Raw genomic sequence first — 17,369 nt, forward strand, 5'->3', positions numbered from 1 at the left:
TTATCTTTGTCTCTGAGAATTTCAGTCTGACATTTACAAAGCATCCAAAATCAGGTGGAGTAACTTGATCTCTTTGTATGTCCTTATAAATGAATAGGAAACATCTATGTTAACTTTCTAACTAGCTTTTGCCAATATTTTTTTCCAAAGTAAGCTGAGAGATGTTCTAGAAAGCTCTGAAAAGATTCTGCGTGGGAATTTTTTAATTAAAAAATAAAGTTGCACAAATTTTTCAGATAATGCAATGCATGATATTTATGATATTCTACTCAGCCACGATGTTTATTTCCATGTGGAAGATCATGGGTTAATATTTCCTTCTTGAAACTATTTGGACTTATTCCTTGAACATATTTGAAATAGTTTACATTGTTATGAAGAGTTTTTCATGTTAAAATTATAGGCAATCTTAAGAATTCTCAGAAATCGTATATGAAACATGTAATTCTTTTTATTCTTCAAGCAAAAATGCTTAAAGAAAAACCATAACTTGCCCTATAAACTACCTCTTCACCTATGTATGTATGTATAATTTATGCTTCAGTAGTTTTAAAGGGGTTTCAATTCCACAGGTCGGATTATGAGTACAATGCATCTTGATCAATGTCACCCCTTCCATCATTCTCCCCCATCTTTCCTCCTATTTGTGTTTTTCTTTATTTTCCAGGGCTGAGGACCGAATCCAGGGCCTTGCACGGGCCGGGCGGGCGCTCTTCCGCTGGGCTAAACCCCCAGCCCCCTATTTGTGTTTTTCAAGATATATGTACTGACATCTGGACAGAGGTAGTAAGTGGGCATATTTTTGTTTAATTTTCTCTCAAAGACTTCCTAGAATGACAGCAGTTTCTTTAAAAGACAGACTGTGAAAGGATAAAAGAAGAGAAAGCAGCGATGGAATTTTGGAAGCAGATGGAAGCGACATAATTAAGGCAGTCGACCTGAGACACCCAGACCAGCGCTGGCCCAAATGAAGGGCAACCAAGTGTACCTCCTTCTAATCACTCAGGTATTCCGCGAAGAAGGGATGAAGAGGGTGAGGAGTAGAGGAGCAGCAATACAGAAGACAAATTTAAACGCATTTGTGATACTATGGGGATCCTCACAACACCAACTTTTTAGAAGCAAACAGCTGTCCTTCTCCTAGTCTGGGATAAAATGGGTTTGTTTTCTAGAAAAGGTGCTAGAAATCACAGAATACTAAGTAGAAGTACAGGCAGGTGCCAGAGGCCCACGCCTGTAATACTAGCCACTTAGAAGGCCGAGACTGGGAAGATGGGGTAAAAGTTCATGAGGCCATTTTCTACCAAGAGCTGACCATGATAGCACATTCCAGTCATCCTAGCCATGATGGGAAGCCTAATCTAGGCAAGTCAAAGCCCAGGTACGTGCTCAGCAGGAAGAGAGATTCTATCTCAAAAATAGCTAGTTCAAAAAGGGGCTGGAAACCTGGCGTCCTAGTAGAATGTCTGACTAGCAAGCTCAAGGCATTGAGTTCAAAACCCCAGTAAATCAAATACATATATAATGTTTTAAGAAAGAAACAGAACACAAAATACAGTTGAGGCAGGTTAAGGCATTAGGCTCAGGGGTTCAGTGACGGTATGTATGGACCCCCAGCCCTCTGACCACTCCTCTGTAGTAGTCAGCCTAGCTCCCAAGAAAACTCATCAAGAAGAAAGACATTTTTTTGTTTGTTTATGGATTTGATTTTTGTGCTCCTACTGGGGCTTGAACTCAGGGCCTAGGCACTGTCATTTAGCTTTTTTGCTCAAGGCTAGCACTCTACTTCTACAGCTACAGCTCCACTTCTGGCCTTATGCTGGTTAGCTTCTCATAGACTTTACTACCTGGGCTGACTTTGAACTGAAGTCTTCAGATCTCAGCCTTCTGAGTAACTAAAATTACAGGTGTGAGCCACTGGCACACAACTTAATAAGAAGGACTATAAAAAACAGCTTTGGGGAATTCTTTACTATAGATTTGGTCAAGTCATTCTACAATGAAGACCATGGTCTGCAAGCCTCTTCCACGAGCTCCCTGAACTCTTAAATGTGAGTAGACAGCTTCACCAGCTGGTAAAGTCTAAGATGTACAGAGTGCTAGAGCAAGCAGAAGAAACAAATACAGACATACTGAGAGGGGAAAACCTATACAGAGATCATTAATATCCTCCAAGATAGAAGACAATCCTGTAGCTATGAACAACTACAGGATGCCTATCATAAAAAGAAATGTTCAGACAAGAAAACAGCAAAAGGCTTCTGGAAATGAAAGTACAGTTGTACAAATAAAAATATAAGACTCGGGCTGGGAAGGTGGCTCAGTGGTAGAGCGCTTGCCTTGCATGCCTGAGGCCTTGGGTTCTATTCCTCAGTACCACATAAGCAAAAAGAAAAAAGCCAGAAGTGGTGCTGTGGCTCAAGTGGTAGAGCGCCAGCCTTGAGCTGAAGAGCTGAGGGACAGCGCCCAGGCCCAGAGTTCAGGCCCCATGACCGGACCCCCCCCCAAAAAAAATAGAAGACTCAATCTATGTTGAATTTCCTCCAAGATCAGGAGAAAAGCACAAACAAGGAGAAGTGGATAGAAAACATTTTGTTTTAAAATAGCATACTGGCACAGGAGGTCCAATACCCAAATGGAAAGAGATCTAGAAAGAAAGAACAGAGAAATTTGACTAGACATACTTTTCACCAAGGAAATAATTCAAGAAAATTCCTGGAACTGAAGGAGCGCTTGAACAACCCGATTGCAATGGGCCACTGAGTGCCCGGCACAAATAATGGACTGTAAAAATAGCCCCAGAGCACAGCACATGATTATGAAATTCACAGCCCTGAGGACAAAGCATCCAAACAAAAAAGTCAGATCCACAAAAACTATTTGAATGCCTTGTGAGTCCTCAAATACAACAACACCGGAAGCTAGAAGACAGGAACAATGACTCAAAACAATTGCCTTTTACTAGGTTTTTTTTTTTTTTTTTTTTTGTGCCAGTCCTGGGGCTTGAACTCAGGGGCTGGGCACTATCTCTGAGCCTCTCTGTGCTCAAGGCTAGCACTCTATCACTTGAGCCACAGTGCCACTTCCAGCCTTTTCTGTTTATATGGTATTGAACCACCTTCCCAGCCCTACCTAGATTTTTTTTTTAATATGGTCCTTAATATGCAGGCCACAAGGCCCACATATTATTGTGATCCGCATATCACTTTCCTAGATTGTTATTTCCAGCCTCATTCTCAAGTAATTTTTATGACATGATAATTCTTATGGCATGTAAGATCTCAAAAACTTACTTCCCATTCAGTTCTGTCTAAGAAAGTTATCAGAACATTTGTGCCGTCAAAATGAGGGAAGAAAATCAAGAAATGAAGTTACCTAACACTGGCCAACATTCCCTGGAAGCTGGAAGAGAGATGTTATGTATGTTTTTACTGTAGCTTTTCTATGTTCAAGTAAGCAGGTCAAGATAGACAGATACACACGCCATTATGTGACAACTGCCCACGGTGTTCAGTACAGAAACATGCCATACAAGCTTTCAGTCCAGGAGCAATGGCTATGCCTGTAAGAGGCTGCATGTGTGCACACACTCTGAGGTGCTCACACGACAAGGAATGCACCTAACAGCATCATTCTCAGAATGGACCCAGGGCCCAACCATAGAGGACACACGACTGTACTAAACAACATTCCCCCAGCTGAAAGCAAGTGCCCCAGATAATGCAAGAAAAGACCCACCAAGGTGCTCTTCAATGAAGTTCTAAAAGGCAATATAAATGTACGCTTCTCCTTTCTTTGCTTAAACATATAAAAAATTAAAAAAAACTGTATATAAATACAGTTTGATCTATAACATGAAGAAATGCAATATACTTGCCAATAACAGCATAAAAGAGACATGTGAGTGCCAAGCTGCATTGGCTAAGGAAATGGTGAAAAAAAAAAAAAAAAAAGAATGAAAAAGGGGCTGGGAAGGTGGCTCAGTGGTAGAGCACTTGCCTTGCATGCTCGAGGACCTGGATTCGATTCTTCAGCACCACATAAGCAAAAAGCCGGAAGTGGCGCTGAGGCTCAAGTGGTAGAGTGCCTTGAGCTGAACAGTGCCCAGGCCCAGAGTTCAGGCCCCACGACCGGACCCAAAAAAAAAAAAAAAGAAATGGTGAAGCAGGGATTGCTGGGCTTGTAACATTAATCAATATGTGTGTAATGATAATCTCACAAAAGCAGATGAATACTAGAACCATGTAAGAATAACATGTTGTATCTTAGTGAAATCAAACTAGTGTAAAGTTGAAGCTGATCCGGTTTAAGCATGCATACATAGAATTTCTATGTAAGTTAGAACCTATGACCCTAAAGCAACTACTAAAAATAACTTTAAAAATATAGTGGGAAAAAAAATGGAAGGAAACAGTAAAGGACAAATTGAAATTAAAAAAAACCCCACAGAAAACAAAAAGTAAAACAGCAGCCTTAAATCTGATCATACTATTAGCATGTGTATTAATAATTAAATGTGATTGGGTTAAACACTCAAAAATAAAAATTATTCTGTAGATAATAAAGAGGGAGAAAACTCTGAATAGCACTATAAACCAACAAGACCAAACAAGTATCTCTAGAAAAATGTACCTGTAACAGAATACACATTCTTCTCAAGTGCATGTAGAAGATTCTCCAGCATAAACCATAAATTAAGGCATAAAATGAATGTTCATAAAAAATTTTAAGGTAGAAATTGCAAAAAGTATGTTCTCTCTGACCTCATGGGAATGAAATTAGAAAGCAGTAAAAAAAGAAAAATCGGAGAAGCTGGCCATGGCAGCGATCCCAGCACTTGGGAGGTGAAGGTAGGAGAAGCACAAGTTGCAGGCCAGCCTGGGCTACAGAATAGACACCTGTTGCACACACACACACACACACACACACACACACACACACACACACAGTAATACAGCAAAACTGGAAAAACTAAAAAAAAGTGGAATTTTTATATTCCTAAATAAACAACAGGTCAAAGAATCAAAAAGAGATCAGACAATACTCTCAAGTAAATTAAATGAAAACACAACTATCACTGTGAAAGCATTGCTTACAAGGAAATTAGTCCAAATGCAACAGAAATAGAGACCCTCCTGGGGAAGAGGCTTAGGTTTTCACCCTTAATCCACAAACCTTTACCCACCTACAGCCTCTCTCCTCCCTCATCAACCACGTTTGGAATGTGTCTGCTTCTTATCTTATCACTAGAGAAAAAACTCACCAGGTACAGAGTAACGTCAGGATGTCTCTAAGGACAAACTGGCCACTGACCTGTATCTATGCAAAAATAGCCTTACACTGAGAGGAAAAGAATTCTTAAAAACAACCCGATGATGAACGAAAGTTACTAGGCCTGATCATCTCCTGCAATCAGACTGCCCCCTCTTCCTCGGCCCATTTTTCTTTCCTATTACAACTTTTGCCTGAGAGTCATTCTCTCCATACCTCAGCTTTTATTTCTATAATCACTGAAACAAAAAGTTCCTTATGTCCAATATCACAAATGCCTAAACTAAGAAAGAAGAGGACGGGGGGGGGGGGGGGGGATAATTCAGCAGTACAGTGTGTGCTTAGCCTATGAGAGGCCCTGAGTCCCAGAATCAGCATTCATTTAGAAAACAGACTTCCAGGTGAGACAGTTCACAACTGGATTTCAAGTGCTAGGGAAGTTCAGGCGGGAAGCGGAGTCCAGCCTGGCTTGGCCCAGGCTACCCAGGAAGACCCTGTCTCAGAAAACAAAATTTTTTTTTTAAAAAAGGAAGGAAGAGACAGAGGAAAAGAAGGAAAGGAGGGAGGGAGGGAAAAGAAAAGAAAGAAGGGAAGAGACCTCAATTTAACTTTCCACCTTGAGACTCAGATAAGAGTACTAAGCCTGAAGCAAGCACAAGGAAGGAAACAATGAGGATTATAGTAGAAATACGTAAAATAGAGAATGTAAAGACAACAAAGAAAATGTGATGAACCCAAACTCTGGTTCTTTGAAGGATCAACAAAACTGATGAAACTTCAGTGAGCCTGACCAAGAAAATGAGAGGGATCTTGAAATGACTGGGATGGGAAGGGAAGGAGGGTGTGGGGAGGCGTGGCTCGAGAGGTAGAGCACTTGCCTGTCCAGTTCAATCCCTTGTACCCCAAAGTCATTGAAATGTAAAAGTTTTTCAAAGAAATGAAAGAGTAGACATTATTACTAACCTCATAGAACTAAGGAATACTACCAACAATTTATGTGTTAATAAATTGATGTAGATATAATGAACTATCCTTAATTATGCAAACCACCAAGTCTGGTCTAAAAATGATGAATAAAAAACTACAAATAGCTGTGCAAGAGCCGAGGACTGACTTCACAGGGAGCTTCATGTAGCCTTGCTGGTTTGTTTTTGGTTTTGGTTTTGGTTGGTTGTGGAGCTTAAACTCTGGGCCTGGGCACTGTCCCTCAGCTCTTCAGCTCAAGGCTAGTACCCTACCACTTGAGCCACAGCACCACTTCCGGCTTTTTCTCTGCTTACATGGTGCTGAGGAATCGAACCCAGGGCCTCATGCTTGCAAGGCAAGTGCTCTACCACTGAGCCACCTTCCCAACCCTGTGAAGCCTTGTTTAAATGCTAAGAGCTCTCAGTTGAAGGCTCTGCCTGTTCTGAATGTGGGGGCGGAGCAGGAAGAGCCCACCATCTACCATGAAGGAAGAGCCACAGGGTGGGAGTCTGGTAAAGTACATGCTTCTCTTGTTAACTTTTCCTCTGGAGACTTGATTTTTCTAAAGCCTTAGCTCTCGATATTGAGATTCTAATATAAACGCTAAAAGAATTACTCTCACATTGAGACCAAGATTTATTTATCTGAGTACCAATAGATAATACAGTGTCAAATGGAAAACCGGGAGGACATGCAGCGGTATTAGGAAATTCAACTGATTGGCTAGGCCATCAGTTGGTAGATCATACCTCTACTCCTAGCTCCTTAGGGGCTAAAATCTGAGGATCACAGTTGGAAGCCAGCCCAGGCAAGAAAGTCCATGAGATTCTTATCTCCAGCTAAGCATCAGATATGGAGGGTGGCTCAAATGGTAGAGTGCTAGCCTTGAGCAACAAAGATCAGGGACAGTGCCCAGGCCCTGAGTTCAAGTCCCAGGACCCTCACACCAAGAAAGAACGAAAGAAAGAAAGAACGAACGAAAGAAAGAAAGAACGAACGAAAGAAAGAAAGAAAGAAAGAAAGAAAGAAAGAAAGAAAGAAAGAAAGAAAGGGAGAAAGAGAGAGAAAGAGAGAAAGAGAGAAAAGAGAAAGAAGAGAAAAAGAAAGAGAGGAAAGAGAGAGAGAAAGAAAGAAAGAGAGGCAGAGAGAAAGGAAAGAGAGAAAAGAGAAAGAAGAAAAAAGAGAGAAAGAGAGGAAAGAAAGAAAGAAAGAAAAGTGAGGAAGAAAGAGAGAAGGAAAGAAAGAAAGAAAGAAGGAAAGGAAGGAAGAAAGAAAGAAGAAAGAAAGAAAGAAAGAAAGAAAGAAAGAAAAGAAAGAGAGAAGAAGAAAGAGAGAAAGAAAGAGAAAACTCAGCTAATAGGATATAATTCTAGGATCTGAACTCATAGCCTTGAAGTTGCTGGACAGGAACTCTACTGCTAGCCACCCATCCAGCTGGCTATAATTCAAGATGGGGAACATTGTAATTTTTTTCCAATGTGAAATTGACTAAATGTATTTTGAAAAAAAACTATACTTAAATTAACCCTAATATTTCACTGGCTTCAGTGTACGTAACATTGTATTGCTACAGACAACTCTTTTTTTTTTTTTAGCCAAATAGAATATTATGTCTTACTCTTTTCTTTGGGGGGGGGGTCCGGTCGTGGGGCCTGAACTCTGGGCCTGGGCGCTGTCCCTCAGCTCTTCAGCTCAAGGCTAGCGCTCTACCACTTGAGCCACAGCACCACTTCCGGCTTTTTTCTTTTTGCTTATGTGGTGCTGAGGAATTGAACTCAGGGCCTCATGCATGCAAGGCAAGCGCTCTACCACTGAGCCACCTTCCCAGCCCCCTGTCTTACTCTTTAAAAACAAAAAAGTTGCTTATAATGTTAGGATTCAGTAGTGTCCCTCCTTTAGAGGAGTCACTGAGCTCCACTGACCTTCCTTCCCTTAGCGCACCTATCTAGGCTTTTTTTTTTTTGGTAGGTTGTGGGTCTTGAACTCTGGGCCTGGGCACTGTCCCTCAGCTCTTCAGCTCAAGGCTAGCACTCTACCACTTGAGCCACAGCGCCAATTCCGGCTTTTTTCTTTTATTCTTATGTGGTGCTGAGGAATCGAACCCAGGTTCTCATGCATGCAAGGCAAGCGCTCTACCACTGAGCCACCTTCCCAGCCCTACTTTCAGCTTTTTCTGCTTATGTGGTGTTGAAGAATACCCAGGGCCTCATGCATTCAAGGCAAGCACTCTCCCACTGAGCCACCTTCCCAGCCCCAGCTTTCTGTATTTGAAATATTCATTGATCATCTGGGTGCTCTTTCAGGACAGGAAAGAAACAATTCCCTTGGATGTTCTAGAATGAGTCATACAGAAAAAAAGAAATGGCTTCTAAGAGTAGTGCAAAAATTAACTTTCATTCCTTTTCTCATGGTTATCAGAACATAACAACTACATTCTGTAATAGAGAACAGAAAAATAAATCGAAAAAATCCTACTTGAAAAAACATGAAAAAGACTATAGAGGAGGAGAGAATGAGGGGACAGTTTTAAAGGCGGAATCTTTTCTGTAAATAATGCGCCTCCTCACCGATTTCAATCAACTCCACTTCCAAGAATCTGAGCATCTTGCCAACACCACACTGCATCCAACAAGGCATGCACACAGCATGAGATGTGAAGCTATGAAGATCATCGGACTATTGCTCCAAAATATACAAAACTTCAGCTCACTAAGAGAAAATACGTTCTGAATGAAAAGGCTTTTGTCCTAATCTGCTGGCCAGAACACAAAGTAATTCTAAGGAATTCAGAAAAGATTTTTTCCAGTCCCTACTTCAATGTTGTCATTTACTTTGGCACCAAAATACTTAGCATATTAATTTCTTGTAACTAAATCACTTACACTTTAATTAAATATTTAGGACACCGGGCGCTGGTGGCTCACGCCTGTAATCCTAGCTACTCAGGAGGCTGAGATCTGAGGATCACGGTTCAAAGCCAGCCCGGGCAGGAGAGACCGTGAGACTCCTATCTCCAATAAAACCACCAGAAAACCGGAAGTGGCGCTGTAGCTCAAGTGGTAGAGCGCTCGCCTTGAGCTGAAGAGCTAAGGGACAACGCCCAGGCCCAGAGTTCAAGCCCCACGACCGACAAAAAATATATATATATATATATTTAGGACAAAAAGATGAGATACGGGCTTTCTAGAGGGAAAAATGACTGTAGGCTAACTATATGTTGTGGTTTATGGATTTTTTTTTTTTTTTTTTGGTCTTGGAGCTTGAACTTAGGGTCTACACACTTGATTGGATTTTTTTTAAATCACAGCTGGCACTCAATTACTGGAGCCACACCTTCACTTCCTTTTTTTTTTTTTTTTTTGTTATTTGGAAATAAGAGTTTCTCAGAGTTGTCTGCCTAGGTTAGCATCAAACCACAATCCCCAGATCTCATAGGTATGATCTACCAGCATCTGATTGGTTTAGAAAGTCTTTAATGAAATTCATAAAAAAGAGAAAAGCTACCTCAAAAATTATTTTTAAATTGAATAAGCAGAACTCCATGAAAATACAGCTTTTATTGCACCTGGAAAATAGTGCAATATCATGTGTGTATGTTTGAAATATGCTTAAAAAGAAAATCACTCACCTGGGCACTGGTGGTTCATGCCTATAATCTTAACTACTCATGAGGCTGAGGTCTGAGGATCATGGTTTGCAGACAGACAGACAGATCTTTGAGACTCATCTCCAACTCATCAAAAAGTTAACTGGAGGTATGGCTCAAATGGTATAGCACCAACATGAGTAAAAAAAGCTGAGGTCCTAAAATCAAACTTTCCATTGTAATTAAATCAAATGGTAAACTATTAAGTAACTTTAGAAATATCTGTGGCATTTATAAACTAATAATATTCTCTATTTTAGCCAATTCTCAAAAAATCATCTGTATTAATATTTGTGCTTCACTGAAATGAAAGTGTTATAGATGAGGAAAAATTCCTAAATACGAAGGAAAAGCCTAGAAAAACCTTTTTCTAGAAAGAGTATCTGGCAACTCTTTCTAAGATATCAACACTCATAGAATGTCAGAAATTTGTTTTTTTACTTATTTATTTTTGTGTCAATGCTGAGACTTGAACTCAGTACCTAAGCATTGTCCCTTAGTTTTTTTGCTCAAGGCTGGTACCCTATCATTTGAGACACAGCTCCACTTCTGGCTTTTTGCTGGTTAATTGGGCTTAAGAGTCTGAAAGACTTTCCTGCTAGCTTCAAACTGCAATCTTCAGATCTCATCCTTCTGAGTTCAGCTAGGATTACAGGTATGAGCCACCAGTGCCCAGTGGATGTCAGAAATTTAAAAGTTGCAGAATACAACCCACTCCTGTGTGTCTGTGAATATATATATATATATATATATATATATATATATATGAAGTCAGCAAACAAAAGAGATACCTACTCACTCCTGTTTATTGTGACATATAATAGATACAATATACATATAGCTATACATATTATATGTATATGTATATATTAGATTTTATGTATTAGTAGATAGAATATATGTATAATCGATATATAGATATATTATATAATATGTAGATATTATATATGTATGTATGTTTTGGTGGGGACAGAGCTGGAAGCACTCTATCACTTGAGTTACTCCTCCAGGTCAACCGTATTGACTCCAAGGGTGCTTATCCCTGGTGGTGCTGGGGTTTGGCCCTGGAGCCTTGCACTTGGTAGGAAAGCGCTCCATCACTTCAGAGTCATGCTGCCTACCCAATTATAATTTTTTTTAAGTTTTTAAATCTTGGAGTTAGAGTTTACCGAGTAAAATTATTTCAGCAAAGCCATTTAAACTACAGAGTAGGTGTGGAAAGTTCAGAGATAGAATTTCAGGTCACAGAAATAGATGTTCTAATGTCACCTCACTATACTTTCCAATTTGCTGGGACTGTCCTCAGCCTTAACTCTGCCAATCAAAGTAAGACTTGTTCATAAACCCACCCACTCCAGCCAGTGCTGGTGGCTCATGCCAGTAATTCTAGCTACTCAAGAGGCTGAGATCTGAAGATCACGGTTCAAAGCCAGCCCAGGCAAGAAAGTCCATGAAACTCTAATCCCCAATTAACCACCACAAAAGCTGAAAGTGGAGCTGCGACTCAAGAGCTTGAGCACTAGCCTTGAACACAAACAGACTCAGGGGATAAGCCCCAGCCCCCCCAAATGAAACCCCAAAACACCCTGTCCATGAAACCTTCCCACACAGTGCCCACGTGTCCTAATTTTCACATCCTAAGAGCACATTTGGCGCCCAAACACTATGGTTGTGATTCGGACCCTGCTACTTATTTAAGTGTGCATAAAGCCATGGGCTAATTTCTCCAAGTCTCAGTCTTCTCATTTTCAAAATCAAGATAACGGGGGCTGGGAAGGTGGCTCAGTGGTAGAGCGCTTGCCTTGCATGCCTGAGGCCCTGGGTTCGATTCCTTAGCACCACATAAGCAAAAAGAAAAAAGGCCGGAAGTGGCGCTGTGGCTCAAGTGGTAGAGCGCTAGCCTTGAGCTGAAGAGCTGAGGGACAGTGCCCAGGCCCAGAGTTCAGGCCCCATGACCAGAACCCCCCCCCCAAAAAAAACCCAAAATCAAGATAACAATAGCATCTATCTCTTAAAGTTCTGGAATGACTAAATGTGATAATACATCTAAAGCCCTGAGAACATTCCTCAATACTGTTTGTTCAGATTATTTCTGTCCCTCAGATACCCTGCGGTACTATTTCTCAAAAGAAACAGGTGCTATAGTTTCAGCCCCAGTTCTCAAGGGCAGAAACTGTATCTTATACATCTTGCTTTTCCTCACAGTGGCCATTATTCTCTTAGTAGGAATTCAAAAATAACCCAGGGTTAGAGATTTTAGAGATCAGTTTAGTTCAATCATTTCTCTAAATTGTGGGGGTTTTTTTCCTGCAACTTCCCAGACGCAGTCACCCGCAGTCTATCCTGACAGCAGTGTGCATCTGCGCATGAGCACAGCTAGTGGCGGGGAACTCATCCCCTCCCAAGGCTCAGATTTTTACGAACTTGTCATTGTGAGAAAATCCATCCTGATGAGGTGGAGAAGCTGGCAGTTTCTGGAAAATGAAATTATATTCCTCATTCAAGAAGTATATTAATTTTCAGGCTTTAAAAATTTTACTTCTGATAATACATCCATCGAAAATGAGGGCAAGTGTTTTCACATGAGCAAAGGCATTTATGACAGTACTATTGATAATTTAAAAATCAGGAATGAAAATGACTATTAGTTGGCTTTCTGTCACTATAATAAAATGCTTGAGATAATCAACTTATAAAGAAACTAGCTTCATTTTGACTCACAGTTTTCGAGGTCCTCGTCCTTGATGGCCTGTCCCTTGTGGGGACCTGCCTCGGAACAGCACACCGTGGCAGGAGCACATGGAGAACAAAGGGTAGGGGGGAGAGGCAGGCCCTTAATCCCCTTCAACAACGGGACCCCAATGACCTAAAGGCCTCACACTAGGACCATTTCTGAAAAGAGTCCAGTATCGCCTGGGAAGAAAGCCTTTAACAGTGGGCCTTTGGGAACATTCAATATCCAACTACAGCAACTTAAATATTTCAAAGTAGAGAAATGAGGGGCTGGGAAGGTGGCTCAGTGGTAGAGTGCTTGCCTTGCATGCCTGAGGCCCTGGGTTCGATTCCTCAGCACCACATAAGCAAACAGAAAAAAGCTGGAAGTGGTGCGGTGGCTCAAGTGGTAGAATGCTAGCCTTGAGCTGAAGAGCTGAGGGACAGTGCCCAGGCCCAGAGTTCAGGCCCCACAACCGGACCCAAAAAGAAAAAAAAAAAAAAATAGAGAAATGATAGCATACCTCAGTGAAAAAAAAAAAAAAAAACTTTAAAAATACAAAGATTAGGGTAGGACATATTTACAAAATTACTGTTAAGTATAAAATAAATTTACATATGCACTATGATTTAAGTCATATTCAAATAAATGTGTTTATTAAAAATACTGGAGAGGAAAAAAAAGAAAAAATACCGAGGATGACACTGAAAAATGAACATAATAGCAATCGAAAGATTTGCATTACTTTTTTCTTTTTGCCAGTACTAAGGCTTGAACCCAGGGCCTTGGTGCTGTCCCTGAGCCTCTTTGTGCTCAAAGTTAGTGCTTGAGCTACCTTACCACTTATGGATTTTTTGAGTAGTTTATTGGAGTTAAGAGTCTCAAGGGGACTTTTTGCCCCAGCTGGCTTCGAACCGTAATCCTCAGATCTCAGCCTCCTGAGTAGCTAGGATAACAGGCATGAGCCACTGGTGCCCAGCTTGCATTACTTTTTAAAATTAGTTTAGTGTTACTATAATATTGTCTTAAAAGTTCTCCTTTCTGAGGATGGGCTTGTAGCTCACGGCAGAGCATATATAAGGCCTGGGCTCTATGCTCAATACCAAAACATATTCTTCCTAGAGGGCCACAATCAACCCTTACTCTGCTCCCAACTGTAATTTCATCTACTGACTCTCTTTCTGCCACTTGGAATTACACAAAATAAATCAATGATTGTCAGTTTTAGGGCCTGGCACTCTTAGAAGATAATAGACTAGAGAGAGAATGATGTCATCAGTGAGACCCCATCAGGAGACTCAGCTCTCATTCACTAAGAAAACACTAAAGCTAAGGGCTGGTAGCTCATGGCTGCAATTCGAGCTACTAGGGAGACTGACATTGTTGAGATTATAGTTCAAGGGCAACCTGGGCCAATCCTGGGTCTATCTTCCTATTTATGCTTCTTGCATAGCTAAGATGATAGACAGGTCCCAACACAGCTAGCTTCTTGTTGTTGAGATAAGATCTTGTTGGGTTTTTTTTTTTACACCCACCCCCATCCCCCAGGTTGGTATCTAACCATGATCCTCCTGCTCTCTACCTCCTGAGTTTCTGGCATTATAAATGTCAGCCACCATGCCCAACCAAAATCTCATAGAATACTTGGAGTATGAAGACTACTACATACAACTTCAACGAGGATGATGCTGATGACAGAACTACAAAGAACAAAGGAAAGATTATCATAAAAGGCAGGGGTGGCGGCCTTTACAGGGAGTAGGGTGCCATGAAGAAGGGTATATGGCAAGCTATAGGATAGTAGCGATGCTCTACTTCTTAGCCTAATCAGAGAGTATATGGATGTTTTGATTATTATTTAAATGGCACCTATTATTTTACATACTTTCCTTGATACATGCTATATCTCAAAATAATTTTAAGTAAAGGCTCCCCAAATATATGTATGCATGTGAATGTACATATGAATGAATGTGCATGCATTTCCTGAAGGACAATAGAATGTTTGTGGACAACATTCTAGGCTTACTAACCACTCACATGACTGTGAGAGGGAGGAACCTGCATCAGCCAAGTTCACCACCAAGCACAGATCTTCCTACACACACTGCTACTAAACCTATGCTTAGGAAGTGCTACCACATGTCTATTCTAGCAACAAAATATTCCTTTACAAGCTAACCTGTTTACATTCCATTTGGCAAGAGAGAAAGAAAATGTTAATTTTGGAAAGATTTAAAAAAATCCAATTAAGCTAGGTAGGCACTGGTTGCTCACACCTATAATCCTAGCTACTGAGGAGGCTGAGATCTGAGGATCATGGGTTGAAGCCAGCCCAAGCAGGAAATTCCATGAGATTCTTATCTCCAATGAACCAGCAAAAAGCCAGAGGTGGAGCTATGGCTCAAGTGGTAGAGTGCCAGTTTTGAATGAAAAAGCTAAGGGATAGTGTCCAGTATGGTGTGCTCTGTTCACGCACATGCATGTGCACACAAACACACATGTATACACAAGTCAATTAAATTCTTAACTGTAATTCTTGTTTTAGCCTTTCCATATTACCTACATCTTCCTTGAGTGAATCAGAAGAAAAAAATGCATCAAAATGTAAGGTTTTCCACTGGGCACTGGTGGCTCACACCTGTAATCCTAGCAACTCAGGAGGCTGAGATCTGAAGATCATGGGTCAAAGCCAGCCCAGCTAGGAAAATCTGTGAGACTCTTATCTCCAATTAACCACCAGAAAACCAGAAGTGGTGCTGTGGCTCAAGTAGTAAGGCACTAACCTTGAGCCAAAAGAGCTCAGGGACAGTACCCAGACCCTAAGTTCAAGCCCTATGACTGAGCAAAAAAAAAAAAAAAAGGTTTTCATGTCTTTCATGTCTGACATGGTAAAACACTAAGAAGATAGAATGTTGTTTGGTTCAATTATTGCTACTAATTGAGTGAAGACTAGGACTTCTTTCATTGAACTAAACATAAAGAGAGTTAAAGATCTAGAAGACACCTTTAGAAGTTACCCAGTCCAGTCCAGTTGGCTTCTTGAAGAAGGACTCAGACTATCTCACATTATCGTGCTAGTCTCCAAATACGTCATGAGAAGATTTTATAGTATCCCTTCTTGCCTAAAAACATTTTTGTCACAGACCTTGTTAATACAGTGTCAGCACAGAGTAAATACAATTATCCAGAAAGTCAGTTAATGGTATACATTCTCCTAGAATACAGTGAGGTCTCAGAAGGTCCCCAGTTCTAAGTCCTGAAGATAATGCTGGTGTGAGGAGCTCAGAGTCCTGCTTATCTACCCTACTAGCTACAACCCCCCACCCTCGGCTCTCCCCAGTGGTCTCATTCCAAAGCTTGTCTCTTTGTATGTGACAGTTGACTACCATTTTCTTTCCAGTAATCAAAAGTTAATGTATATTTCTATTGTGTATAAAGTGCTTAAAATATTTTTAAGTCCTACAAATATGTTACTTATAAAACAGAAAACTTCCTTGTCAGGCACTGGTATCTCACACCTGTAATCCTAGCTATTCAGGAGGCTGAGATCTGAGGATCAAAGTTTGAAGCCAGCCCAGGCAGGAAAATCTGTAAGACTCTTATCTCCAATTAACCACACACACAAAAAACAGTCAGTGCAACTGTGGCTCAAGTGGTACAGTGCTAGCCTTGAGCACAGAGGCTCAGGAAGAGTGCCCAAGCCCTGAGTTCAAGTCCCAGGACAAGAAAAAAACAAACAAAAAACAAGACTCCCACTTGTTCTAAATTCATGGGTATCTTAAATAAATCTATTAAATATATTGGCAACTATTCCTTTCCCTCTAGTCATTGACAATTTCTCGCTCCTCCTTGAAGACTACACTTTTTGGCTAAAACCCCCTTGGCGTCAGGAGTTCATTTTGTTTCTGTTTTTATCCTGGCATGCCCTACTGGACTGTTATTGTGAGCTGCCCGTGTTCAAATGGAAGGGGTCCACTGTATTTAACTGAAGCAGTGGAGGCTCACCAGAACTTGGCCTTACTTGATTGTTGTACTCCTCTTCCTCCTCCTCATAGTCCAGGCCCTGATGGACGATCTCGGTCATGCTGTCCTCCGGGTCGGACACTCTGTTGGTCTCCGTGGTCACCTTTACTTTTAGTTTATGAAAGCCAGTGGAGACTACACCTACATGCATGTTTACAGGATCCCCGTCAAACAGCAGGAAGTGTGAGTTTACGGCTTCTTTAAAGCCAGGGGGTTGGTAATCATGCGGAGTCACTGCAAAATGAGAAGGGCAAAAGTCATTAAAATAGCATTTCAACAGAGTAAGTCAGGCACCAATGGCTAATGCCTGTAATCCTAGCTATTCAGGAGGCTGAGAACTGAGCATCACAGTTCAAAGCCAGCTGGGGCAGGAAAGTCCATGAGACTCTTACCTCCAACAAACTACTCAGAAGAAGCCACAAGTGATGCTGTGTGTGGTTCAAGTGATACAGCACTACCCTTGAGCAAAAACAGAAGCTCGGGGACAGTACCTAAGCCTAATTTCTAGCCTCAGGATTGGCACAAAGGAGAAAGTCAAGCTGGGTGCCAGGGCTCACACCTGTAACCCTAGCTACTCAGGAGGCTGAGATCTGAGAATTGTAGTTCAAGGCCAGCCCAGGCAGGAAAGTCCATTAGACTCTTATCTCCAATCAACCACCAAATAGCTAGAAGTGAAGCTGTGGCTCAAGTGACAGAGCACCCAGCATTGAGCAAAAAAAGCCAAATAAGAACTCAAGGCCCTGAGTT

At 41.2% G+C, this 17,369-nt stretch overlaps 1 protein-coding gene across 2 annotated transcripts in view; it reads right to left on the reverse strand.

Moving 5' to 3' along the window:
• The window catches only part of Hormad2 (HORMA domain containing 2), an 82,125-nt gene that overhangs the window by 25,130 nt on the left and 39,626 nt on the right, over positions 1–17,369 (reverse strand). The window contains exon 10 of one of the 2 annotated variants that reach the window (XM_069994793.1): positions 16,621–16,856. In XM_069994793.1, coding sequence (XP_069850894.1) covers positions 16,621–16,856 — 236 coding nt within the window. Of the gene's footprint in view, positions 1–16,604; positions 16,857–17,369 lie in introns of both variants that reach the window. The other variant, XM_069994794.1, reaches the window with a different exon arrangement.

This window comes from Dipodomys merriami, unplaced genomic scaffold (genome assembly GCF_024711535.1).
Source record: "Dipodomys merriami isolate MVZ:Mamm:240054 unplaced genomic scaffold, mDipMer1.0.p SCAF_45, whole genome shotgun sequence".
Classification (NCBI taxonomy): Eukaryota; Metazoa; Chordata; class Mammalia; order Rodentia; family Heteromyidae; genus Dipodomys; species Dipodomys merriami.